Here is a 27,557-nt window from a genome sequence, read left to right on the forward strand (position 1 = left end):
TCCAAAAGAGATTAATTTATTTCCTTAAATTATACCCAATATAATGACAATGTGAATTTGAAATTGTGGCAAATTTATTACAAATAAAAAAAAACTGAAAAATCACATTTACATAAGTATTTACAGCCTTTGCTCATTACTTTATTAATGCACCTTTGGCAGCAATTACAGCCTCAAGTCTTTTTGAATATGATGGCACAAGCTTGGCACACCTGTCTTTGGGAATTTTTGCCCATTCCTCTTTGCAGTACCTCTCAAGCTCTATCGGGTTGGATGGGAAGTGACGGTGTACAGTCATTTTCAGATCTCTCCAGAGGTGTTTAATAGGATTTAAGTCTGGGCTCTGGCTGGGCCACTCAAGAACATTCACAGTGCTGTTGTGAAGCCACTCCATTGATATTTTGGCGGTGTGCTTTGGGTCATTGTCCTGCTGGAAGATGAGCCGTCACCCCAGTCTGAGGTCAAGAGCACTCTGAAGCAGGTTTTCACTCAGGATGTCTCTGTACATTGCTGCATTCATCTTTCCCTCGATCCTGACTAGTCTTCCACTTCTTGCTGCTGAAAAACAGTCCCACAGCATGATGCTGCCACCAACATGCTTCACTGTAGGGATAGTATTATCCTGGTCATAAGCGGTGCCTGGTTTTCTTTAAACGTAATGCCTGGCATTCACTCCAAATAGTTCAATTTTAGTCTCATCAGACCAGAGAATTTTGTTTCTTATGGTCTGAGAGTCTTTCAAATGTCTTTTGGCAAATTCCAGGCGGGGAGTCACTTCCGTCTGGCCACTCTACCACACAGGCCTGATTGGTGGATTGCTGCACAGATGGTAGTGTTTCGGTACGGTTCTCCTCTCTTCACAGAAGAACACTGGAGCTCAGACAGAATGACCACCATCCATTGGTCAATGATCACCTCTTTGACCAAGGTCCTTCTCCGCCGATCACTCAGCTTAGATGGTTGGCCAGCTCTAGGAAAAGTCCTGGTGGTTCCAAACAACTTTCACTTGTGCCTTGAGACAATCCTGTCTCAAAGGTCTACAGACAATTTCTTTGTCTTCATGCTTAGTTTGTGCTTTGACATGCACTGTCAACCCTGGGACCTTATATAGACAGGTTTATGCCTTTTCAAATCATGTTCAGTCAACCGAATTTACCACAGGTGAACTCCAATTAAGCTGCTGAAACATTTCAAGAATGATCAGTGGAAACAAAATGTACCTGAGCTCAATTTAGGGCTTCACGGCAAAGGCTATAAATACTTATGTACATGTGATTTTTCAGGTGTTTTATTTTTAATAAATTTGTAACAATTAAAAAAAATTTTTTTCACTTTCACTTGTCATCATGAGGTATTGTGTGTAGAATTTTGACAACGTATTGTGTCTTGATTTAAGAAGTCTTTACAGTAGTATTTAAGGTGGATCAGAACTGTCAAAGTAGCCGAGTTAAAACTATTGAACAACACACATTCTTGCCATAGTAAAATTTAGGACAACTTTAAATGTTGACCAATCACATCACCTGCTTATTTTCATCAATGCCACTATATCTCTAGCACAAAACAAATTTGTAGTTGTCATATCATGATATATATAAAGCTCCTTGGAAAAACAGGTTAAACTGGGGGTCAAACAGATCACACCAAGTTCACTGACCAGCACATAGTTGTGTTTGACCCCTAAAACCAAACAGAAGGATGAAGAGAGAGGTTTAAGTTGTGAGGCAGCTGCTCTCACCATTTCTTTCCGATCCCCCACGAGACTTGCTGCTAAACCATTAGTGGTGCTTTGTGTTTAGGTGAACCCTGGACCCGATCCATCCCTTCACACATAACAAGCAACAGAGGGCTGAACTCACGCAGGTTAAGTATATTATTACAGCCAAAGCCTCGAAGATTGACGGGATTCAGACTGACTGTAAAGTGGTGCTGTTCACAATTAGGGCTAGGCAAAAAAATAACCAGTGGCTAAAGTTAATAAACAAACGTGTAAAAATGTTTTAGCGGCTTGTGAAAAATCAAATGAAGTGATTTCAGCTGGAGGTTGGGTGGCCAAAAATGAAAGATAAGCACATATAGTCCAAAAGTTTGGTTCTGTAAGAATTTTAGTAGCTCTTGAAAGAAAGAAAACATAATGGCTTCCACATATTAAGCAGTAGCTGCAGTACAGTAAGTTTTTACATTAAAAATAATAATGTTTCATGAGCATCAAATGAGAATGTTCGATGAAGAGTTTCTAAAGGACTTTTACCACCACAGAGTTAAATTAGCTTTGCACAGGAACACACTTTTGTTTGCACAGACACTAGTCAGTGTTTGAAACTAATGGAACAAAAGAACAGGAAGGAAGGAAGGAAGAAAGAGAAACAAAATAATAAACCATTTTTATTTGTACTATTTTAACGCATTGTTCGCATTTTTATACTAAAATCAACTTGTTTACTAGGCCTTTAGTAGGTACATGTCTTAGCTAATATAACATGTTTAGTAGGTTATAGTTTTATTTAGGTTATGTATAGTTGTTGCTCGCATGCTTTTATATGCTAATTAGCACATTACTAGCATGTTTCTGTTAGGAGGCAGTATAAGCTAAAATGAATAATATAGAAGGGTAATATACTGCTTTAATTGCATTTTTTTTTTTCAAAATGTAGCTCGGTGAACCCTAGAGAATATAAAAAAGGTTTCTTAATAACGTTACTATCTTTTAAAAGGTTTAAATATTACGAGTAAGTTGTTAATTGTATATTCAGCAGATATAAGCACCTAGTCGTTCATTCTGTGTCTCGTAACTCATCTTTATTATGATTGCGTGGCACAGTGCGATAAAAAACAGGCCCAAACCACACGAACAGTTCACTATAAAGCCATTAAGAGTCCGTGTGCTGGAGTGCAAGATCTGGACATTTCTTCTTCCTTCAGTTCCCTGCCAACGTCAACTGGAAAGCTGGACATGCCTCAACAATAAGTCATGAAAGCACTGTTCAAAAACAGAAGGAAATTTTTATTAAACGAGAAAAGGTCTATAATAAATCAGGGCTCATTGCGACTGTTAAAAAGAGGAAAGCAGTGTTAAGGGTCACGCTACTGAACCTGCTGTTCAACGGAAACTGATGGTCATGATTATAAAAAGTATATTTGAATTTCAGGGTGCATGCAATCATGAAAACAATGGTATGTAGTAATAATAATGTATATGCTGGCGTATTATTTAATCAGTATTTGAGAAACTACTGCTGCTTTCCTTAACAAACGGGGTAGTTGGTGATCAGTGAAGCCTACAAATGAAAGGGAAGCACACAGTGCAGGATCGCGTCACAGAAGAACCCGTCAGAGCACTGGAGCCCCGTCGCCATCTAAAGGCAGAACCACGACACTACACAAACAAAAGAGCTGCTGATTATTTTAAGAAAGCCTCGACGTGACAAAATCTCTTATTTATTTTCGTCTTAGTGAACGACACAAGAAACAAAGTGCATCATATCTTATAGCCTACTATGCTAGAAGATACAATAGCTCAGTAGCAAGGGTCAATGACGAAAAGGGTTTAAAAAAGAAGCTTTCTAGTACATTTGACGGTGATTTACACCATAACTTACAGAGAATATCCACTAAAATGTCGTTCAAAGTGCCAACAAATTATAACCCAAATAGTCAGGCACATTTAACCAGATCACTTGATGACGTAAAGGGCGGGTCAATAACCCTATTCCTGGAGAGCTACCTTCCTGCAGAACTCAGGTCAAACAACCCTGATCAAACACACCTGAACCATTTATCAGCTCTTGATAATTACTGACAGGTGTGTTTGGTCAAGTTTGCAACGGAAATCTGCAAGAAACTCACCGGCCACTTTGTTAGGTACAACTAGTACCATATTGGACCCCATTTTGCCTTCAGAACTGCTTTAATTCTTCGTGGCATAAATTCAATAAGGTACTGGAAATACTCCTCAGAAATTTTAGTCTATATTAACATGATATAATCACGCAGATTTACTGCAGATGCAGATACTGCAGGTTTGTCCTGCTGGAAGTGGCTATCAGAAGATGGGTACACTGAGGTCATAAAGGGATGGACATGGTGAGCAGTATTAATCAGGTAGGCTGTGGCATTGACACAATTCTCAATTGGTACTAATGGGCCCAAAGTGTAGCAATAAAATATCCCCCACTCCATCACACCACCACCACCAACCAGCAAGGCAGGATGAATCCATACTTTCATGTTGCTGACACCAAAATCTGACCCTACCATCTGAATGTCGCAGCAGAAATAGAGACTCGTAAGAGCAGGCAGCGTTTTTCCAATGTTTGATTGTCCAATTTTGGTGAGCCTTCGACGTGTTGTGCATTCAGAGATGCTCTTCTCCATATCTCGATTATAATGAGTGGTTATTTGAGTTACTGTCGCCTTTCTATCAGCTTGAACCAGCCTGGTCATTCTCCTCTGACATCAAGGCATTTGGGCCAACAGAACTGTCATTCATTGGATATTTTCTCTATTTCTGACCATTCCATGTAAATCCCAGACATTGTTGTGCGTGAAAATCCTAGCAGATCAGCAGTTTCTGAAATACTCAGACCAACCCATCGGACACCAACAACCATGCCACCTTCAAAGTCACTTAAATCACCTTTCTTCTCCATTCTGATGCTCGGTTTGAACAGCAGAAGATCATCTTCACCATGTCTACATGCATAACTGCATTAAGTTGCTGCCATGTGATTGGCTGATTAGAATTTTGCGTTAATGAGCAGTTATTCAGGTGCACCTAATAACGTGTCCGGTGAGTGTATAGTTTGAATTTTATCATTAGTCTCGAGCAGTGGTGCCCAACCTGAAGGCACACCAACAGAACATTTTCCTACTATTCAAACACATCTGAATCAAGTCCTCAGAACATTAGAAGAAAGCTGACATGAGTAGATCAGATAAGGGAGACATGCAAATTATGTACTGTTGGTGTGCCTTCAGGAACAGGTTTGGGAAACACTGATCTAGAATAGGGGTGCTCAAACTTGGTCCTGGAGGGCCGGTGTCCTACATATTTTAAATCCAACTCCAAACAAACACACTTGAGCCAGCTAATCAAGCTCCTTCTAGATATACAAGAAACTTCCAGGCAGGTGTGTTAAAGCAAACTGAAGCTAAAATCTGCAGGACAACAGCCCTTAAGGACCAAGTTTGGCCACACCTAGAGTAAAACATCATACAGTAAGTACAAAGTCTTTACGGTTCATTAAATTAAATTACTAAACAACTTTAAAAGACGCAGGAACACCAAATTATTATTTGAAATGTTTTTATTAATTTATAATACAAGATTTAGGGATTTATTTTTTATTTTCTTTACATTTAATCATTTGTAGCTCATCTTCATAGCAGTGACAATGATAAACACTCTTGCAATAATTGGCCAATCAAAAAAGACTGGAGACAGTTAATGTGGGCACTCTTTCCACAACAACTGCACTATCTTTCAAAAACAAAAGCCTCATCCACTCAATCACACACACACACACACACACACACACACACGCGCGCACGCACGCACGCACACACACACACACACACACACACACACCTGATGTGTACTAATAAAAACTCAACTGTACTCAGACAAGATAAAAAGGACTCCATTATTACTCCATTATTAATAATATTAATTTCCCACAATCAAAAGGCAAACAAAAGAGACGGCATACAAACATTAGGAAATAAAACACTCCATTTTTTTCTTCCAGCCCAGCGGGAGGCCATTAAGTGGCGGCCTTTTCCCGTCTTTTACCTTCACAGCCAAGCAGGGGGTCCATGAATCCTTAACTGCTTACAATGCAGGCTTTTACCAGACCAGCCCTTTGGCTCCAGACAGAGGCTTTCAGATGATTTCCTAATTCTCTGTGTCCCTCAGGACTCACGTTAGACAAGCATGGGAGAGCATACAGATGATACATCCTGACTGGGCAAGAAGAAGAAGAGTTTGTGTCACTTCACGTCAAGCACAAAATGGCCAACCTTCCCTCATGCTTCTTCAGCGGAGACGAGGAAAACCCAAAAAAGCTATTCAAGTAGACACAGAGGGGGTGAATGGTGTTCGAAGGCGGCTGGTACACACCCGGGGTGAGGAAACACTAGACAGGGGTCATGCACAACTGGTCAGTAAGAGCAGTCCGGCAAATTTTTGAGATCCACTCTCGATTGGTCCTTAGACAAAAGGCAAAAAACAACAACAACGTAGGCGGGCCATTGGCACAGTCAAATCCACCAGCGCTCGTCCACATCAACAGACTGGTGCTTGTGTCATCATCACACCTCACTCTCCATAAGCTCCTTCTGTTTGAGGCAGGCGGGAGGATTAAGACTACAACACACACGTAGTGACTTCAGATAAGGATCCGTGATAAGTGCAATCAAAAAGTCTTGAGATTATGACGCATGTTAAGCTTGGTCTGAGTCAGACGTGCGATGCCAAGTGAAAACTCTGACGCTCGGGTGTTGAGCTCTCGAGTACAGGACGTCCCCCTGAAAACCTGTTCAGATATTGGTTACGCAATTTTAACAGTAGTTCATATTTTTGCAGGAGGCCTGTAAACAAAGGGCCACTTTACTAAACAGAAGAACGCAATTTTGGCAACCGAATGAAACGAGAAAACCAAACCAAGGCAAATAGGAGATCTGATATACTTGGCACAAAGAGAGTCTCCATCTACTATACAGAGCGAACAAAAAAAAACACTGAATGAAAACCTAGTCACATTGTCCCTGGAGCTCTTCTGTAATCATCCAGAATGCACCACGGGTTGGTGAGCAGAGAGACGGAGCGGGAGCAGAAGGAGGAGGAGGAGGAGGGGGCGCTTGGTCTGGGTTTTACAGCAGTAGACAGCAGCTGCTCTCTGTGGTTTTCTCCCTGTTCCTCTGGCCTGTGTGAAGAGAGCAAATACTGAGTGACGTCTAATAAATCAAAATGCAATCATGGGTCTTTCACTGAAACATTCTTCAGTTTGAAGAATGCAAGGACATTTTGGTGACTTATGGGGAGAAAATGGCCTGTTTGGGTCTTTGGGTGACACAGTACGTGTAACTAGTCTATAATTAATGAGCGCTGGTGTTCGAGTCAAAATGAAACCGCATTCAGTGCACATTTACCAGCAGGATGCATTGAAGAAGGAGATTCGCAGTACATGACTTGATTTTATCTATCAGAAATGGATTTGGTCCTGAAAATTGATGATGTGTAGCGATAATACCTAGTTTACGATCAAACTTATATTTGGCTTTCATAACATTGAAATCGATGGATAATATATATATATATATATATATATATATATATATATATATATATATATATATATATATATATATATATATATATATATGCACGTATGTATATGTATATATATCCATATACATAAATATCTCCTCAGAATTAATAGCCCCCCTTTGAATTTTTTTTTCTTTTTAAAATATTTAGTAAATGATGTTTAACAGAGCAAGGAAATTTTAGCAGTATCTCTGAAAATATTTCTTCTTCTGGAGAAAGTCTTTGTTTTATTTTGGCTAGAATGAAAGCGGTGTTTAATTTTAAAAAAAAAAATTTAGGGACAAAATTATTAGCCCCTTTAAGCTAATTTTTCTTCCAATAGTCTACAGAACAAACCATCATTATACAATAACTTGCCTAATAATCCTAACCTACCTGGTTAAGCCTTTAAATGTCACTTTAGGCTGTATAGAAGTGTCTTGAAAATATCTAGAAAAATATTTCTTACTGTCATCATGGCAAAGATAAAATAAATCAGTTATTAGAAATGTGTCATTAAAACTATTATGTTTAGAAATGTGTTAAAAAAATCTTCTTCGTTAAACCAGAAATTGGGAAAAACATTTTAAGAGGGGGCCGAATAATTCTAGCTTCAACTGTATGTGTGTATATGTGTATGTGTGTATATACAAACACAAAACTTCAGCGTTTAAGAGCGCCCGAGAAAATCTGCATTTCAGCAGTGTATATTTTAAGGGGGTGTGCAAGAAGTTTTGCGCACGAACAGAGGAAATAGGCACGTAAGTAAAGAGATTTGCATGCTCGTATTACATAAATGGGATCTCGAGCTGGAAGATCTGTGTAAAAGGCCTACCACCACAGCTGTAAAAAATCCTAGAGGAAACACTGTATGTACGAGTGAGTGACAGTTAACTTTCACATTGTTAAATTCAGAATTATAGTAATATAAATTACATTTGTAATAAGATTAGTCTATTAACAATGTCACTATGTGAAACATTTACTACTTTTACTGTTGCAGAATTACATTTAACTTAATTGTTGTGGGCAGCATTATTTTGACAACTAGAAATAAACTACATTAACGTGTTATTACAGGGTGTATATATAAAAAAAACTTTTAAGACTCACTCCATACATTTTAAGCTACTTTAGTTTTTAACTGGTAACGTTCTAATATAATATATTCACTAAATACTGACTGTAATAAACTAATGCTGATCTAAAACAATATTCATATACTGAATAATAATAGTAATCCAGCAGATGGCGCCTATAGAACAGTATTAATAACGGTGTTGCCTTGGTTACTGCAGTAAACAAAGCAGTGTGATGTCAAATGTAGCAGGATTTTATCGATTACATAAACTATACAGCATCTCAATATTTGCATATTAAATTCAGGTGAACATTAGCATACAACTATGCTAATCAAAAATGCTACAAAATTTGATACCTTGAAAAATAGCATTAACGACATACTTTTTAAGGGCCTTAAATTTCTCTATGCACAACTAGTTTTTTTTAGCCAACAGTAAACTTTCGGTGAAAGGTTTCTGTGACTATTTAAAATTTTATGAGGCTCCTTTAACAGCATTGACATCGTAATGTAATTAAAGTACATCCAGTTACATAAACCTATACATTCATTAAGTTGTTAAGCGTAAAATGAGATGATAGACCATGTAAATCGCTAACACTGTCAGTAACAGCAGGCTAGTGCAGAAACTTTATTCAAAAATACTGGGGTAAAATAAATGTTCATATTTTAAAGACATGGTGGGGGAAAATGGAATTTACTGTAGTGCTTCTTGTCCAGTCTGAGACCTACTTCAAATATCTATTAGGCAGTGAAGATCGTTGATTTTTAAAGGGAACAGATCTTAAACATGGCGATTTTGTAGTGGGAAGACGGCTAGCGGAAAATTTAAAGTCCTTGTATATATACCCCATTGATTTATCAACTTTTAATCAATTTTAAGATCCCATGGACACCCTGTATTATGTTCTACAAATGTTGGACTTTTGAGCAATGGCTCAACAGACAATTGACTATTGGTTAAAGTGGAAAAAAAGCTTAAAAAGTACAACAAGAAATATTAGCGCATGGCAAAGGAAGCATCTGCTTGGTATCTGGGATCTCTTCATCGATAAAAGAATATTTTGCTGAAGGTGTTTTTGAGCTGGTTGGTTAACAAGCTTAGACCTGTTGTGGGCTCCTGAAACTTTTCATATTCTTGGTAGTCAGTTTTCAGTAGTATCAGAGATTAATGGTTTCAATTACAGGCTAATCTTTGATACCTTTAATATCCAGGGATATATTCACTATATAAGGACATTTTTGTATTAGATTTATAACTCAATGTTTATGTTTAAAAAGTATAGAATTACTCAAATGCATTTATAAGGAGACACAAGAGGGCTATGACCAGTTAAATTAACTGAATCTTTGTTTAGCAGAAGTAACACAGAAGCTGTATATTGTATGGTTCCAGGGCTTTAAGATGCTGAAAAACAAATATTTCGGTAACTTAAAAAAAATAAATAAATAATAATAATTAGGGTTACAATGTAACTTGCCCACCTAATGTTTATGTTTGTAAATTTTATATTATTCGCTAATTAATAACCTCATGTGGAACTCTGAATCTGAGTCTCATTTTAAAGGTTGCTACTGTCCACCGGAGGTCGCATTTTGGTCACAAACGCATGCTTTCAGCATGATCATCAAAATTTTCCTTCATTAAATTATGTCTAGAAGGGCATTTCAAAAAGAGATTCAGTAGCCTATTCATTCTTGGAATATCCCTCACTACCCCCTTCCGTAGTGTGCAAAAGACCTGTATTGAAGTTGCCCAGTATTAATGAATGGATCACGAAATCATTGACTTAGCATGATGGCGTGTTTCCTCTAGGATTTTTTTCAGCTGTAGCGGCAGGCCTTTTTCACACAGATCTACCTACAGCGCTATTTCAATGACAAATATCGTGAGAACAGTTTTACAAGTCGAGATTGCATTTATGTAATACAAGAATGCGAATTTCTTTGCTTGCGCGCCGATTTCCTCTGCTCGTGCACAAAACTTCTTGCACGCCCTCAAATATATGCTGCTCAAGTGCATTTTCTTGTGCGCTCTCAAATAAACGCTGCTGAAGTGCGATTTAGCTTGTTTATGTAACGAGAATGTCTCCAACATTTATTAAATTTGTTAGAAATATATATGAATGTCTCCAATAGACCTACAGAGTGGCATTAATGCACCCTGAAGTAAAGTGAAATGGCTTACGGCTTAAAACTGTGTTCATCTTAACTGAAAACTAGTGTTTGCTGGCCTCATGCATCTCGCACCTGTCATCAGCCAGTCAGCACGTAACCTTTAAGAATTAAACAAATAGCACACTACAACGATTACAGAAAAGTTTGCGCTGTTGTAATTCACTTACCTTTAAATACTTTTTGGTATTTGGTAAAACAACACAACTGAATGTTTTGAATGAGAAGCTGTAATGTAGCAGTGACGGGATGAATTTTGGTGTGGTGGCCCGCCACAGAGGAATGAATGTAGCGGAAACCATGTTATGTATTCAAAAATATATTTCAGGAATGTTCAGATGTACACGAAAGATCTGCTCTGGCTTTGCTTGTAACCATTTTATATTAATGTAAATTTTACATTAATAATAATATAAATAACATGTATAGTAAGATTAGCCTGTTATCAATGCCACTAGGTGAAACATTTGCTACTGTTACTGTTGCTACAGTTAAACAAGCAACTACAAAAACGTAGCAAAGAATTACATTTAAATTAGTAAACAAAACACAACCTGAATCACTAAAACACCAAGTAGAGCCAACTTAAAACCATATTGACTATGGGGCTGCAAACAGACCCTTTTCAGATTCATGTAAAGGCTGTTTACTCTAAATGTTTGTATCCTGGTAAACAAATATAATAATGACCCTCCTTTACCAGACAATGAATCCATAACACATATCCTGCTTCCTCATTTCAAACAAAGACAGTCATGGTGAGTTTGAAGCTTGTTTCAGTAAAAGTCCACAACTCGTCGGAAAGGAAGCAGCTACAGACATCTAGAATTACAGTTTTGACTCTGCATTGTGTGAGTGGATGAAAAAGCCCAGTGTTTGGCCTCTATTATAACTGTGTGCCTCTTAATCATCATAATGTGTTTGGATGATTGGAGCCAATTGCTACCTGGCAGCAGTCCTCCAATAACTGCTGTGTCCTTGTCCTTAAAAACAAAAAGTGGATGTGGATGGACAAGCCAAGGACATTCAGCCATGTTTAGAGCAGCGGGAGCTTGCCAGAGGAATATATCAGCACTTACCATGGGAGTTGGGCTCTGGCAGAGTCTCTCTTGCAACCAAGTGCATGACAGTTGTTCGGCCAGGGGGCAACTTCAGAGCTATTAGACAGAAGAGTAGCAAAGTGAGAATCTACAAGAACACACCGCTTGACCTACAACATATTTTAACAACTTAACCATTCCCTGTTTTCTTTCACTAATTATGATGTGCATTTAGGGTATCATGATTAAAAAAAAGCTTAAGGAAACATGAAGATGGTACTTAATCCGAATTAAAGAGATGTGCATAAACAGCAATTGAATACATTTACCTAATTCCTTAAGCAACTCTAAACTGACCTGAGTTGATGATTTAATTGGATAACGAGACTAACCATCTGACCTCAGACCCTTTCTTTGTTTATTTAATTCTACAAAAGCCTGAGTTTATCCTTATGATTTCTTACAATTAATCATCTAAAACTATTTTGCACAAAATATCTAATCAAGTCAAGCTTTATTGTCATTTCGCTACATGTGTGGACATACAGTGGAAGGACACGTCATGTCTCACAGGGCCACGGTGCTACAAAATAAACAATCATAAATATGAACACAACACTGGACGTAAAAGCTATTTTAAACCTATGCATAACTAACATACTAGAGAATTAATCTAACTATACATATACTATAAATACTATATAACTATAGACATACCCTAAGACAGACTCTACAAGTACTTTTACATAAGATATAACAATATTGTGCAAGATGTTGTTTCACGTCGGCCATTTTCAGCGTGTGAGTCAAAGCGATGTCACCAAAGAAACATTCTTGCTCTATTTTTAGATGTAAGGCTCATTGGGCTCAACACAAGACCAACATCATCCACCAGATGATCGCTCTCATCGGTGCCATTTATTGTAACTTTAGGTGGGTTTGCAAACGTGTAATTTTTATTGCATCTTCCTTAAACTTCAGCCATTTGCATTTCCCTTGGTCACAGAAGCTCCCAGTCATCTTAACTAGGTGCAGCTGGAAAGTACGAGCCCGTTGCGCATCAATCCATTGGAAATAAGGAACTTGCCTTAAGCAGGTGGCACACCACAAGTACTGCTCGAGGGTGCACATGCATTTTAGAATTCTAAACATAGGTTTCTATCAGGGTACACAAACTGGTGCCGCAACTCAACAGGTGTTCGCGATGCCCAGCCACAACCAGACCCAGCCATAAGCAGTCCCTGGATTGCCAACCTTGGTAGTACAAACCAGGGATTCCACTCTTCAGCCCCCCCTGCTGTAAAACTATACAAAAGACACAAATGATTTTGTAGTATCTGCTTGGTCTATGTCCCGAGTCGTACATGTACGGCTGAATGCTGGTCCTCTCACTCATGTAGCTTCTCCCTGTCTGCCTATTTGTTGCCATACACAAAGAGGGGGAGCTTAAGGCTTTGCTAGTGTTAAGGCTTGTTAAGTTGGGCGAAACATCAAAACTAATTTTCATGTGAAACAACACACCCCTAAAACAACAACTTGTGTACATCCCAAAAACCCCTCCCCCCATAATGACACTTTTTAACACATTAAAACAAAACAAACTGAATTGAGTTTTGAACTGAATCTAAACTTGCACACTCAGAAGAACCATAATATTAATATCAAATTTTAAAAAAAGGGGGTAAACTCGGTGCCCTTTAAGTAAAATGTCTGGTGCATGTGGAGAGAGAAGAGTATTTCTACAGGTGGTTTGTCAAGCCCACTCACCTGAATGAGTCAAATACTAATATAACATGACAGAAGCTGGGTTTCAATCACAATGCACATTAACATGAAGTATCACATGAGAAGCAAGTGATAGAAATGGCAAATTTCAAATAAGAACCAAACAAACAAAGCTTTTTTTTTAGAATTGATAGAAGTGGTTTTGGCAATAAAGCATTTCTGAAAATAATGGGAGATGGAAACTCATTTGCAGAATAAATTATGATGTAGCAAACATGACTCCCACATGACTAGTCAGCAGTCTCCATTGCACTTGCATTGTTTGCTGTTGGTTTACTAGGTTACCAATTCTACAGTCAGCTGCTCTAATAACAAATCAAATATTCCACTAGTTTCCCAAGAAGTAAACATTTTATTTTCTTGCTTACATGATATGGGATTGCTGCTTTTATTCACACTTTATTCTTGTCTATGCAAGATTTCAATTCAACACAAAGGAAAAAATTGCAGCTTTGAATGAAAACATTGCTACTGTCCTGTGTGAAACTGTCAGGGCAGAGTAACAGACAAAGACAGAGAGAAACAACAGGACTGTTGAAGTGTGTTGAGTGTGACAGACATGTGGACAAGGTCTAGTGCTCACTACAAGGTCTAGTGCTCACCTCCTAGTGTGACATTGCCATGCAGGAAGCGACCCTGGAAGATCAGCCTGAGGATGCTGGGACTGCTCACGCTCTCCTCCTCCCAGCCTGCAAAACAACTCAGTTACATTCACTACAGAAATTATACTTTATAGGGGGTGACAACAGTGATATTCTTGTAGTCATATCCGTATTGAATATTAAGTTAAAAACAAGCTTTATCTAAAATAAAAACTATTTCATTTTTTTATCAATTAAATGTATCCTCGCTTAAAAGTATTAATGTAATAGTTTACACCAAATTCTTTATTTACTTATCGTTTACTCACCCTCAAGTGGTTTAAAACATATCTAAATTTCATTTTTCTGTTGCACACAAGGAAATATTTTAAAGAAAGCTGAAAACTATTTATTATACTATTTTTATACTATTATTACTATTATTATAACCGTTGCCTTCCATTGTACAAAAACGAAAGCAGGTTTTCTTCTTTCTTCAAAATATCTTCTTCTGTCTTCAACAGAAGACAGAAACTCAAAGGTTTGAAACAAGCAAAGCGGAGGAAATGACAGAATCCTAATTTTTGAGTGAACTATGCCAATATTGCTTCCTTAAAAAACAACTGACTGTTTAATCAAAATGACACAATTGTACACAATGACACAAAAAGTACAATCACAAATTGTTAAATACAAATTACAAACATGGTTAGTTTACTAAAACTAAAATTCAAAACATTCAGTATTTAGTCTAGGAATTCAACAACTAGATGCATTTAATTTGATAATTTGTCGCCTTGGAATTAAAAGGTTCTATCTGCATTCTAAGTGATTTTAAGATTGTGAGCTTCAAAGTTTTTGCATTCCATATAGCAACCACTATGTGTGTAACAGTTCTCTTTCATACACTAACATTACAGTGACCCTAAATGTACTCTACATCTAAATAATCAAAATTCTCTTCAATATGCAAGTTGGGGTAAAACAAACAGGGCATATGCATAGAGAACCTTCTAATTCTAAAATTTCTTTTTCTGCTTGAAATTATAAGGTTTTATCTAGCAGATCATTCATTGAAGCATTAATTTAAGAAATACAGTCAGTCTTCTTATTAATTTAACTATTTAAAAATTGGTGCTGTCACAATATGTTGATGTGAGGAAGTTACATTTTTGCTTTCTGTGACATTTAATGTTTTGGGATGAATGTTTGTTCTTGTTCAAATTAAGCATAGAAGGCTGTGCTAAAAAATTTGTCCAGTGCAGCTGTTAATTTTATGTATTTAATACGAATTATATACTTTATATGAATTATTGAATTACATTTATTGGATTATATGCACCATGATTTAAATACAGTGTTTGCCCTTCAAGGCTTTATATCAAATGTAAAGACTTCAAAAGAAAACAGACAATAATATATTACATTTTTATAACTTTTTTAACAATGTAAAATATAACATTTTATCTCAATGTCAAAAGGCGCTTCTAAATAATCCCATTTACACACTTTTTCAGTTTCACATTTCTTCTCAATTTTATGTGGTGCGGCATTATTTAGTCGACTCTGATTTTGTGTTTCTTTCTGGTCTTTCGCATTGTGGAGCAATCCGGCAAAATGACAAAGAAAGCTGATCACGATTGGCCCTCCTGCGTGCATTCAGAATGCTGATTGGCTCATAGAAAGAACCTTATAGAGCCAAGCCTGAGTTTGACTTTGTAGAAAATACCTTTTTTTTTTTTTTTTTTTTTTTTTTAAGTCTTTAAAAGTCTTAAAATGTAAAGAACTTATTAAAAAAACATCACAATGTAAATAAGTTGTTGTCATTTAATAAGAATATGTGAATAACTAAATTGACTAAAGATAGAGAACTAAAGATAAAGATCTGAGAATCACAGATAGAATCTTCTAATTCTAAGGTGACAAATAATAATCAGAATGCAGTTTAAATCAAAATGAGGGTTAGAATAAAAACACAAAACTAAATGAAAATGTAATAAAATTGAAATATTAAAAAAAATAATAAAAAATAAATAAAAAAATAAAAAATCGATCATTATTTTAACCTGATTCCAAATATTAAAATTATTTGTAATATAATTCTAATCTTTATATATTTTACATTAAAGCCAATATAACTAAATATATAACTGAAAACCAATTCCAACACGTTCAACTAAATTACTGAACTTTAATGCATAATAATTAAGAAAATAGAAAACAAAAAACTTCTAAATAAAATGAAAAAAAACAAAGAAAAGAATTAAAAACTACAATAATTGCTATATTGCATTAACAAGAATAGTATCGCAGAAATTTACATTGCATGCACTACAAAACATACCGGCTGGCCAGTTTTCAAAAACATGACGGGCAATGTCTGTGGCAGAGTCATTGGGAGAAAAAGTGAAATCCTGGGTCTTCCCACTCACGAGGATCAGCCGTAGGTTCACCTGTAACCAGACGAAACAAATGAAACCATTAAACAGTGAAGAAGTGCCCTACAAGCCAGAGCCACGGTGACATTTCCACCAAATAGACCTTTTTAATGACCCTTCAATCTGCGCTCACCCCACATAACACGAGCCGACCCTGAGAGTCCTTTGCTGAAATGGGCATTCCTTCCTAATTAGATTTATGTTCAGCTTTAAGGGTGAAACTAGCCGCTATCCTCTATAAAGTGTTCCTGTGAAATGGTCTGGTGAAGCAAAACAGGCTAGGAGAGAGAGAGGGGAAGTGCTACTGCCTTTCATTTCCACATAGTGATGCTAGTTCAACCCCCCTTTTCTATACACCCCTTCACCCTAATGTGATAACCCCAGGTGTCCCAGACAACGCTGGACTGGGTTATTAAATTTACATGGCCCATGCATAACCCCCCGCAGGAGGAGGGAAGAAGCGTGGTGGATAATCACAATAAATGCGCTCCATCCTGTTAGAAGAGCAACAGACAGACACAATGACGCTGCAGTCTGTATTTATAACAGCACACTCTTCGTGAACATTTCATTTTTCTAGATCATCATCATCGTACTACAATAAGGATTTACTGCCAATATGTTTAGTAGTTCCACCAAGAGATGTGTCACTTCTTAATGAATCACATTTTTAAAAATGGTTGCATGCTTAAAAGGGTGTATTAACTTGAATCAGGTTTAAAATAAATGTTGAATAGATTAAATTACTGAAAGACTTTCATTTCTGGATGAATCAGCTTTTTAAAACAAAACTTTTAAATGAATGATTTAAAAACAGATGCCTTTTAAACAGACACTTGTCACTACCTACTGCATAAAAGTGATAGTTCATCCAAAAATGAACATTTACTTAAATGTTTACTCACCATGAGGTGATTCAAATCCTTTAAGAGTTTATTTTTTCTTGAACACAAGACTGGACATTTTGAAGAGTGTTGAAAACCGATAGTCAGTTACATGCATGGAGTGAGAAAAATGGAAGTCAATAGTTACCAGATTTTAAAATGTTTCTTTTGTGTTCAACAAAAGATAAAGCTTAAGAAAGGTTTGGGAAAATGGTGCATGCGTAAATTAGGATGATTTCAATTTTTGGGTGAACTATCGTTTCAACCAATCTTTATTTGAAGCACTGAGTTGCTTTCAAAATGAGACTTTCTCTATTTTAATCACTACCACCATCAGAGTTTATATCTAAACTAAATATTTATAGCATTATTTAAGTGATCGTTTGAGCTTCTGTAACACAAATAATGATTCTGTGTTTGGAAAAAAAAAACTGTAGAGAGGTTTTGAATTTTTATTATGGTTAGGGATGAATGTTTTCAAGGTTTACTGGGGTTTAGAAAAGTCAAGATTTTAAAACTGCCAAAACATTCTGTTATACCGATCCTATGGCATTTGTAAGTATATTTTTTTACGTGTTTTTTACAACAATTTTTTATAGGGCAACAGTATCTCCAGCTGAAAAAGGCCCTCTACATCAAAAGCTACTGTTCCAAAATATTTTAAATGTTTCTTAAAATAAAATATAATGTGTTCAATGAGATTTTTTTTTTTTACCCAGGCATTAAAAAAAGCAGATTTTAGAGCATTAAATACAATACCTTGATACTGTCATAAGTTTACTGAACATAGCCTAACTGTAATTTATAAAAAAAAAAAAATTAATCTTTAAGGTGAATGCCATAAATTATGAATTGCAGGAATGCAAAAAAAAAATAACTGTTACATGTAATGGGTAATCATTTATTTAAAAAAATGCAATTGCCTTTAAACTGGAGACAGGCTCACAATGTGGCTTTTGCATCTCTTCTCGCTAAGCGCTGAATACTGTTGTCTTGGACCTCCCACAACCCCCTTCTATTTCATTGTAGCTCAAAGATTTGGCCTTTTTTTTAAAACTTGTGAAAACAAATACATTATCAAAGGTAGGGGAGAACATTCTTGAATTATTTAAAAAGCTTAGATGTGGATTGAGTGAAGGTATACATGTATGCATGTGTATACATTTGTTTTTTCCATATTTGTATTTATTTTATTTTTATTTTATTATTATTATTACAATTGTTATTATTTTAGGCTAAATAGGATTGTATATGGTGTGCAGGTTGAAAAAAGCTATTTGCAAGAATGAAAATTCCTATAAAAAAAAACTATAAAAAAAAGTTTACATCTTTTTTTTTTATCATTCCATCGGAGTCTGTCAAGTGTTTAAAATACAAATTTGCTAAGTGATATAGCTTATCACAGAATCAGACCTTTATTTTATAATACTCTATATAGTGAAAAGGTATGTCAGGAAGCACTAGAATTGCAATCATGTGTTGATTCCCTAATCATTTCATCAGTCAAACCAGATCTATCAGCATTCTCAATCAGTTACAACAAAAGTTTGATGACTGTCCATCTATACAAGTGATTTCCTAGAAAGTCATAAGCTATCACACCACTCCATCAACAAGTATGAATAAAACTATTTGATCATGAGAGTTAAGCTCTCTATACCTGGGGTAGCAAAGAGCCATTTCTGATTTCAAACCAAAGGTTCCCTAAACCTGCTATACTATTGCTGAATATTGTGTGTCATATTATAGTAGGGATGTCCAGATCCAATCACGTGATGATCGGCTATCAGGCCCAATCACAGGGTTTTAGACTCGATCTGATTTTAACTTTACCTCTAGATCAGGACTCATAAATACATATACAGTATATTCTCATTATTTTTTGACATCTATAGTTATGCGGTGGCACAGAGTTAGACCTGTTTCTTAGGCCGTACTCACACTAGGTACAGTTGCCTCGAACCGGGCCAAAGCACGCTTGTCCCCCCTCCCGTCTCCCCCGACGGCCCGCGCTCACACCATATCGGGCCTCGGCACGCTTACGTCATCGCTGCTGCGCTGTTCAGGAGCGCTCTCTATGGCAAGCCTTTTTAGCATTTAAATCTTTGTTCTGACTCCATAAATGTATTTAGAGATATCTCTAATTATATTTTGACTAGTCATAATTATAATTCGACTAGTCAGAATAACAATTAGAGATATCTATAATTGCAATTGTACTAGTACGAAATCAGATTGGAGATATCTGCAAATATATTATGACTAGTCATATTCCTCCATTGACTTCCATTGAAAAATATTTGCAGATATCTCTAAATGAGTTTTGACTAGTCACAATTGTAATTAGAGATATCTCTAACTGAGTTTTTACTAGTCATACATTTTGGAGATGTCTTTAATTCGTAATATTTAGAGATATTTACAAATATATTTGAGGTATCTCTAATTAATTTACTAATAGTCGAATTACAGTTGTAGATATCTTGAATTGGATTTTTGACGAGTCAAAACTCAGTTAGAGATATCTGCAAATATTTTTCAATGGAAGTCAATGGAGGAATATGACTCATATTTGCAGATATCTCCAATCTGATTTCGTACTAGTACAATTGTAATTGCAGATATCTCTAATTGTCATTCTGACTAGTCGAATTATAATAATGACTTGTCAAAATATATAATTATATCTCTAAATATATTTATGGATAGTCAGAACAAGGTTTAAATGTTAAAACGGCTTGCCATACGCTCTCACTCAGCAGCACAGTGGAGATTTCTCTAGTTATATCGTTTCAGTCGTTTGTTACGCAGTGACATGCAGTCAAATATTTCGCCGAACAGTCCTTAGGGATGCGGGGACACACAGTCAGATATTTTACCGAACAGATCCGCCACTTTTGGCGCTCATAAACAATCATTAAGCCCTCGTGCTGCAGGAATGAGGAGATCTGCTGAAGGCGCGCAGCTGGCGTGCTGTGAGGAGGAGTTTGCGTCTGTAATAAACTACGGCAGTTTGCGATCACTGAACAGTAAGAATGATTAATAAATCCATATCAAACAGTCCCTTAAAAGTCACGTCTCGCTTTCGGTTTCGGGCTTTGGCGCGTTTCGCGCTCACACACAAGCGTACCGCGCCAAAGCCCAAGTGTACCGCGCTCAGGCACACCTCTCCCAACCGGGCCAGGGCCGGCCAAGTGAACCGTGCTTGAGCCCGATTCAGCGCACTCACACTTCTTAAACGATCCGGGAAACGGGCCTGGGCACGGTACGGATGGCATAGTGTGAGTAGGCCCTTAACGCAACGCGTGCGGCATGACCACTTTTTTTGCAGAGTTTTTTTGTTGCACTTTGTTGTATGGGTTAAATGCAGGCAAAGTAAAACACGGAAGTAGTTTGAAGCAGAAAGAGCGAGTATGGCTGTTTCTCAACATGCTTTCTTCAGTGATCTTAAGTCCTTGAGTTCTCATGTAGCATCATCATCAACTTACAAAATTCAGTTCTAGACCGTTTCTCGATATGCATTTTTCAGCATTCTTGCGTCCTCGTGTTCTCGTGTAACATCATCATCAACTACCAAAGTTTAGCTCCAAAACTCAAGAACGGAGGGCACATGGAAGTTCCCAGATGTGTTTTTGATATCGAGGATGCACCGATGCAGACTTGAGCTCTAAAATCGCTCTAAAAGTCCCATTGCGAGTGGAGATGGGAAGTGCAGCATTTTATATAGGTTTATTATTGAAGTTCAGAGATAGAAATGATTTGTCTCAGGAGTTTCCCTAAATGAAACAGTAAAGATAAACATTACCAAAAAAATCTTAGTAAAGGTATAAACATATTAAGAGTGTTTATTTGTAGAAGTTCATATTAAAATCAGTTTTATTTGTATTGTGCAACATATCTGCAAGGTCTTTATGCATAGAATATATTATGAAATGGGGAAAAACAATAAATCACTGTATGAGTGCTATAATGTTTAAATCATTTTCTGTTAAACATGCATGAAGGTCATGTGACCATCAGGAAGAACGCAGCATCTCATTTCTCAAAGGACGCGTTCTCTGTTCTTGTGGTCTACAGAGTCCGTTCTTACCAGGTGACCTGGCAAGACTGCTTTACACAAGAACGCAAGTCCGTTCTCTGCGCTCTTAGAAATTGAGAAGCAGCCCTAAACTCAAGACCGCAAGAATAAAGGACACGTGAAAGTTTGTCGATGTGTTCTTGATATAGAGGATGCGTCGATGCAGACTTGAGCAGTTGTTGCTAGATCGGACACAGTTGTGGGCGAAAGTTAACGAGAAGTATTTATATTATTTATTTGGTCCCACTTTATATTAAGTGTCCTTAACTACTATGTACTTACATCAAAAAATAAATACAATGTATTTACTGTGTTTATAATGTATTTGAGAACACTTGTGGTGCTTTTGAGTTGGGATAGAGGTTGGGTTATGGACAGGTTTAGTGGTATGGGTAGGTTTAAGGGTGGGTTAAGGTGTAAGGGATGGTCAACAGTGTATTTACAAATGTAGTTACAAAAGTTAACTACAAATGTAATTACATACATGTATTTTATCAAGCATAAGTACACAGTAAATACATGTATTTACACAATAAGTACATTGTAAAAAACTATTAACTCCTGTGTAAGTACATATTAGCTAAGGCCACTTAATATAAAGTGGGACCATTTATTTAATTTTCTATTTATTATGTTTTAATAACATCTACCCTCACCCCAACCATCACAGTAACGTAAAAACACTAGTTGTAATGAGTATGATTTTTTTTTTATTATTTATTTTATCTATTAAATTACCCAATAAATAGTATTTTTTTGATGTTGTGTAAAAGTGAAGAATTGATGTTATTTATTACTTGATTGTTCAAGCTACCTCACAAAAGTGCTTTGTTTGTTAAAGGAACATCCTGGATTTGTTTTTTTGCTTTTCTTTATTCTTTTTTTTAAGTGTTATAAAAGTATCGGATCGGGTTTCGGTATAAGCAGATACTCAAAATCAAATGACTCTGACTCAGAGGCAAAAAAACTGATCAGGACATCCCTATTTTATAGTAAAAAGTATATTTTTAAATAGCACTGTTTTAGCCGTTATTAGAGCAAAGTAAAAAATTCCTTGATCAATTAGCACAGCATAATTTGAAAATTGCCACACTTCACAAATTACAGGAAAAAGGAAGCATCACATTTGGCAGAATTCTTTTTACATATGAACATCATAAGACTCATAGGGTGCAGTGAAGAGACAGAGAGCCACTATATATGCTTCAAATAAAACCAAAGCAGGAATTTTGAGAGTAACTTCGAGATTCCAAAAGGGCTCTTATTCAAAGTGTTTAAAAGTCCTTTTTCTCTATTTTATGGCTTTCAATGACTGCAATTTAAACATTACATCACCCTCAGCCAGTGTGTGGAGCTTGGCCGGGCCTTAATGCTTTCGTTCAGAATCAGATGGAGAAAGAGGAGGGGGCATAAGAAGGTGAGCCAGTTGGTCTTGGCACTGCCATGTTTAAAGCCACACACAACACAAAGCACATAAACTAGGAAAACAAGCTTCATAGAAACACTGCAACCAATCTGCTAAACAGAACAACTTGTGAAATGTTTCTGAAAAAGTGGAAGTGAAAAAACGCTCAGTTCCTCTGCGTTTCCCTTAACAAGTGCATGTCTAGTTCAGCAGAAATGCTCAATTGAAATCAAACAATCGTTAAATCATAATATAAAGGTCGCAACAGTTTTCCTTCAATCCCACCATGACGAGAGTTCAGGTCATGACCCAAATAATGGCAGCAATCAACTAACATGACAGGAAAAAGACGACCTCTTCCCGCCACAAAGCTGTGTTCATCCTCACACACAACACGTGCCACCTAAATCCCTGTGAAGGGCCCCCCAGTGCCCTAACCTATTGTGAAATCAGGCCTGTGCCGAGGGCATCAGTAATGTAGGGCACCCCACCCCCATTCAGACACACTTGAAAATATTCGGCTTTCACCTATGGGGACCTGCAGCGAGAACAAAAGAGGTCAACTCTTGATTCGTGACGTCACACTAACAGACTGTTTACAAACACCAAGCCCCCAACAGAGGCATGGAAAGCCCCTGCCCGGCCTTCTCTGCTGGATTAATGGTGTTATCAGAAAATCTGTGATTGTTAATAAGCACAAATAACACTCCCTGCTGTCCCAGTTTTTAAAGCCTCCACAAATACAAACACCAAATCTGTCTAAATGCCCCCAAACCAGAACGTAAACACCTCTATAATCTCATGGCTTATACATTTTCAGCAATATTTTTTAATCTAGTAGCTTTCATCCCAAATCAAGAGTCATCACCATTTGCCCATCTCCAAATAACAGCATTAAAGCCAATGCAAAACAACACCAGAGAACAACAAACATTATAGCAACAGTAAGAATGTGTGTATGTGAGTTCTAATGCCAAGTTCAGACTGCATGATTTTAGCCCTGATTTTGACTCGCCAACAGGTTTTTAGAAATCGCCGATAAATGCCTGAAATCACAGGAAAGTCGGTGCTCGTTCATGTGAGTAACAATCATACAGTGTGAACTATCAAGGACGTGATCTGAGAGAATCGACAATGAGTCGTCGACACCCATCAGATATTTGGCATGCTAATTATCTGGAGCTGTCGGCGAATCAATATCATGTCATGTGAAATGTGTTCTGATTAAAAATAACATCGACGATTACCTACAGCCAATAAGAGAGCAGCATCCACTGGTATGGGTATTTGCAGGCCAGCGGGAGGTTGGGGGAGAAGTTCAGTGCTTATTTTCAGGCTATTTGGACCCAAGAAATGGAGGGAAAACTAGTGTAATATTGGCAGAAGCACTCGAGTTTGTTTGAGGTGTCATTGAGCAATACCACAATTGGGTTGAAAAAGAAAAAAAGTTGAGGAGAAATTGCTAATTCCCTTCAAACCCAGGTGAGCAAAATAAGTACCTTGTCTACCCCACTAAAGGCGTCTTTCTCATTATTTAATAACAAAATATATACTTTGTGACCTCGCGTTGTTTCCATTTCATTTTGTGTGGGTTTTTGGTTGTGAGACGTAGTTTGGTGATTCTCCTATTGTAAAGTCAAGCAGTGTGAAACCCCATGTCTCTAATCCATCTCGCAGTGTAAACAAAGCAGCGTCGAAACGTTACACAAGATAGTCATGCAGTGTGAAAACATCTGTGACATGACTACTTTGAAAATCACACAATCTGAACTCGGCATAAGTTGCTCACCATTAGTAGTTGTTTTTTCCTTTGTTTGTTTTGAACAGAAAATTAAAGATTAGTGCTGAAAGTTATACACGTAGTCACATCTGAGCGTCTATTTTGTATACCAAAAATAGACATAAAACTAAAGAAAAAGTCATGTGTATGACATTTGCGTCGCTGTACATTTAAAACAACGCTGTGTGCTCGGCTGAAAATGCTCATATATTTGTATGTGTGATATTCTAATTAGTTAAGAACTTGTCACATGTAACAATGTCTGTCGCACACACAAACAAAGCTCTGCTCAAAAGAAGTGCGCTTATGTCATGACACTATATCTTGCTTTCAGTTGTTTAGTTATTTTTGGTCCCCGTTGCATTTACATTTTAGAGAAAATGGACTTAGACTATTCACACTTGCGCTAAATGAGCCTCTCTCTCTAAGCATGTTTAATCAAACCAAATCTGCCAAAAGAGCAAAAACACCATTAGCTTTAATATTAGCTTACAACAATTACATTTAATCATTCTGGGGCTTTAACAAATGTATTCCATTTCACAGACAAAGAAACGCAATGCTGTCTCCCAACAAACGCACATAGTTACAGGCTAAAAAAAAAAAAAAACTAAAAAAAAACTTCAGGGCATTCATGATGTGCATTAAAAATGCAGGTTGTAAACAAAAACTAGGGCACAATGTTTCCAACGAATAAAGACATGAATTACAGATAAAGCCATGAAAAAGCTTCAGAAGATTTTAAAGGAAGCTAATGAATCAAATGAATCACAGAAGTGGCCAGCATCCACAGTCACCGCAAGGCATTGAATGGGTCCATATTAAAACGATGAAAAGATGATTCTGACAATAACAAACGATTGTAAGTAGGCATGGGACAAATACCGGATTCAATGTTTGGTAAAAAATAATGGTATTAAAACCGCTAAAATGTTTTGTTATACTGCTTTTAAAGTGTTTAAGTGTTTTTTTATATGTTATAAAGAAATCTGTGTTTTCCAAGCTAATAAGGATAGTAGAAGTCAATGGTTTATCTAAAGTTTTTAGCCTGACATGTTTACTGTTTCAAAATATTATAAATGTTTCCTAAATGTAATATATTGTGTTAAATGGGAAAAAATATGAAGTTTTTTGCTAAGACATTTAAAAAGAACTAATTTTAGAGCAGTAAACACGATACCATGATACCATGAAACCGGGATATTTTTATCCAAGGTTATCATACCGTCAGAAAGTTATACTGGCCCATGCCTAATTGTAAGAGTTTGTTTAACCCATTTCTGTAACTTACAGCAGTGTCAATTACATTCAACAACTGATTTCTAGAAAACTAAAAGTAGTGGCAACTGCATTAATCACGATTCAATGCAGTGTGTGTGTTAAACAAACAGAATAACCAGTCATTGGTGGCATATTTAAGTTAAACAGTTTAGAATTTGTCTGTACACACTGTACAAGAAAGTGCAGGCAATTGTGTATGTCTTTATTATTCAGTCTTGCCAGAAAATAATTGGGTTTACACAACTTTTTTTTTTAACTCAAACCACAGCGGTTAAGCCAAAAGAGGCTTCATAAGCATCACTTGTAATAATGAGCAATACAACACATAAACAAGCTATCCAAATACGAGTCAAACATGATGCTTTGACAGTGGTTAAGGTATAACTGCAAGCCTTTGGTCACCGTAATATTACTTTAGTCAAAAATAGCAGATGCCAAACTTGAAACACATTGCTATGGCTACCAGGGTGTCAGTCGTCTCTATGTTAAATTTGAGTCATTACATACACACAGAGATAGATCATTTGGAAGCATTCACTTGCATATATAAATGCAGCTCTCACTCCAGCAACTTTATATTGCGCACACAGCCAAAGTGATGCCTCTTCAGGTTTCATTTCATTATTCCGATAGCATCTCTTGCATACTGAAAACAAAAACACTGTATGTAAGGGTGTAGATGTTGCCTGATGTACTCACCGTGTCGAGGTCTCTCTGAGAGGTCATGGCTGTGGTCAGAGGTTGAGGGCAGCCACAGATCAATGGGTGGCCAGCAGTCAAGAGGGGGGCACAACCCCTGGCACAAAGACTCAGTCTATGTCTTCTCCCACTGGCCTTTCTCTGCCTCGCACAGCCTAACACCAAAGTCAACCATTCACAACAAGCCACACAGATTTGTTTACCATACAGTTCAGTGGTCAACACCACATTAACACGAGTATATTATTCACTATCTTAAGTGACACTGCATAGTATTACAACATGCATGTCAAGACATTCCTTCAAAGGCTGATTCACAACATCCTGTTTGTTATTTGGCAATTAAGATTGAAAACTCTTGTCTATGTGATGAAGGCAAAGCATATGCAGCCTTTATAAACGAGTCTGTTAATAAACAAACAGACAGAGGCGTTTCCATGCTGAAAAATGCAACAACGACAAACATTACATACCTTTGCTCCACTTGACTTCAAGCCAACCTGGTGTTTGTGTTACTGGATCAGCATTATATACCAGCTTGAGAGCGAATCCGTGTCAGAAATCCAGATCTGCCTGCGAACCAGACACCAAAGCAGTATAAGCTCGACAGCTGCTCACAGAAAAATATGAACGAGTCCCACATCAAATCGATAATTCACACACCATACACAAAAATATAGGTCTAGTTTATGAGGTTACGGCTGCAGGAGCAGAGAAGACAGTGCGCGCGACCGCTGGCCTTGAGCTGGAATAATTTTTGACTGCGGCAAAATAAAGAGGAACTAAAACGAGCGTTTTGATCGAGTCGCAGGCGCCTGTCGGACCCGGAGCGGTGGTTTGGTGACCCAGGGCTTTCCTCTTACATTAACTGACGGGTATATCCATCGTTCAATCACATCAGATGTAGCTATAAAAAAAAAGACTCGCAGCGTTCGATCAGATTAATGGCTGAGAATTTAAAGACACCGGAAGTCAGCTGGCCATATATGCAGGAAACTGAGCGCAAGGGTTTCTGGGACTTGAA

At 37.1% G+C, this 27,557-nt stretch overlaps 1 protein-coding gene and 1 long non-coding RNA gene across 3 annotated transcripts; one reads left to right on the plus strand and one right to left on the minus strand.

Moving 5' to 3' along the window:
* Positions 1–5,288: 5,288 nt before the first annotated feature.
* Positions 5,289–27,491, minus strand: ubl3b (ubiquitin-like 3b). 2 transcript variants are annotated; one of them, XM_087280342.1, is made up of 7 exons: positions 27,197–27,491; positions 27,007–27,106; positions 26,534–26,688; positions 16,313–16,421; positions 13,990–14,076; positions 11,642–11,719; positions 5,289–6,923 (listed from the first exon to the last, which is right to left on the minus strand). In XM_087280342.1, exons 3-7 carry the CDS (start codon positions 26,558–26,560, stop codon positions 6,871–6,873), a joined length of 354 nt encoding a protein of 117 aa, XP_087136468.1. In that variant the 5' UTR covers positions 26,561–26,688; positions 27,007–27,106; positions 27,197–27,491; the 3' UTR covers positions 5,289–6,870.
* LOC141377538 (uncharacterized) lies at positions 22,007–27,106 on the plus strand. Its single transcript, XR_015507612.1, has 2 exons — positions 22,007–24,894; positions 24,929–27,106. It is a non-coding gene; the product is annotated as an uncharacterized LOC141377538 (long non-coding RNA).
* Positions 27,492–27,557: the final 66 nt, after the last annotated feature.

Source organism: Danio rerio, chromosome 14 (genome assembly GCF_052040795.2).
Source record: "Danio rerio strain M-AB ecotype USA chromosome 14, GRCz13ab, whole genome shotgun sequence".
Lineage (NCBI taxonomy): Eukaryota > Metazoa > Chordata > Actinopteri > Cypriniformes > Danionidae > Danio > Danio rerio.

What these genes read in the sequence shown, in the direction of transcription:
- ubl3b (XM_087280342.1), bottom strand. Translation starts at nt 26,560, where the DNA reads ATGACCTCTCAGAGAGACCTCGACACG. An exon ending in TTTTGAAAACTGGCCAGCCG is followed by an intron (nt 14,077 to 16,312) that starts GTATGTTTTGTA and finishes GTTGTTTTGCAG; the next exon opens with GCTGGGAGGAGGAGAGCGTG. An exon ending in TGGCAATGTCACACTAGGAG is followed by an intron (nt 11,720 to 13,989) that starts GTGAGCACTAGA and finishes TCTGTCTAATAG; the next exon opens with CTCTGAAGTTGCCCCCTGGC.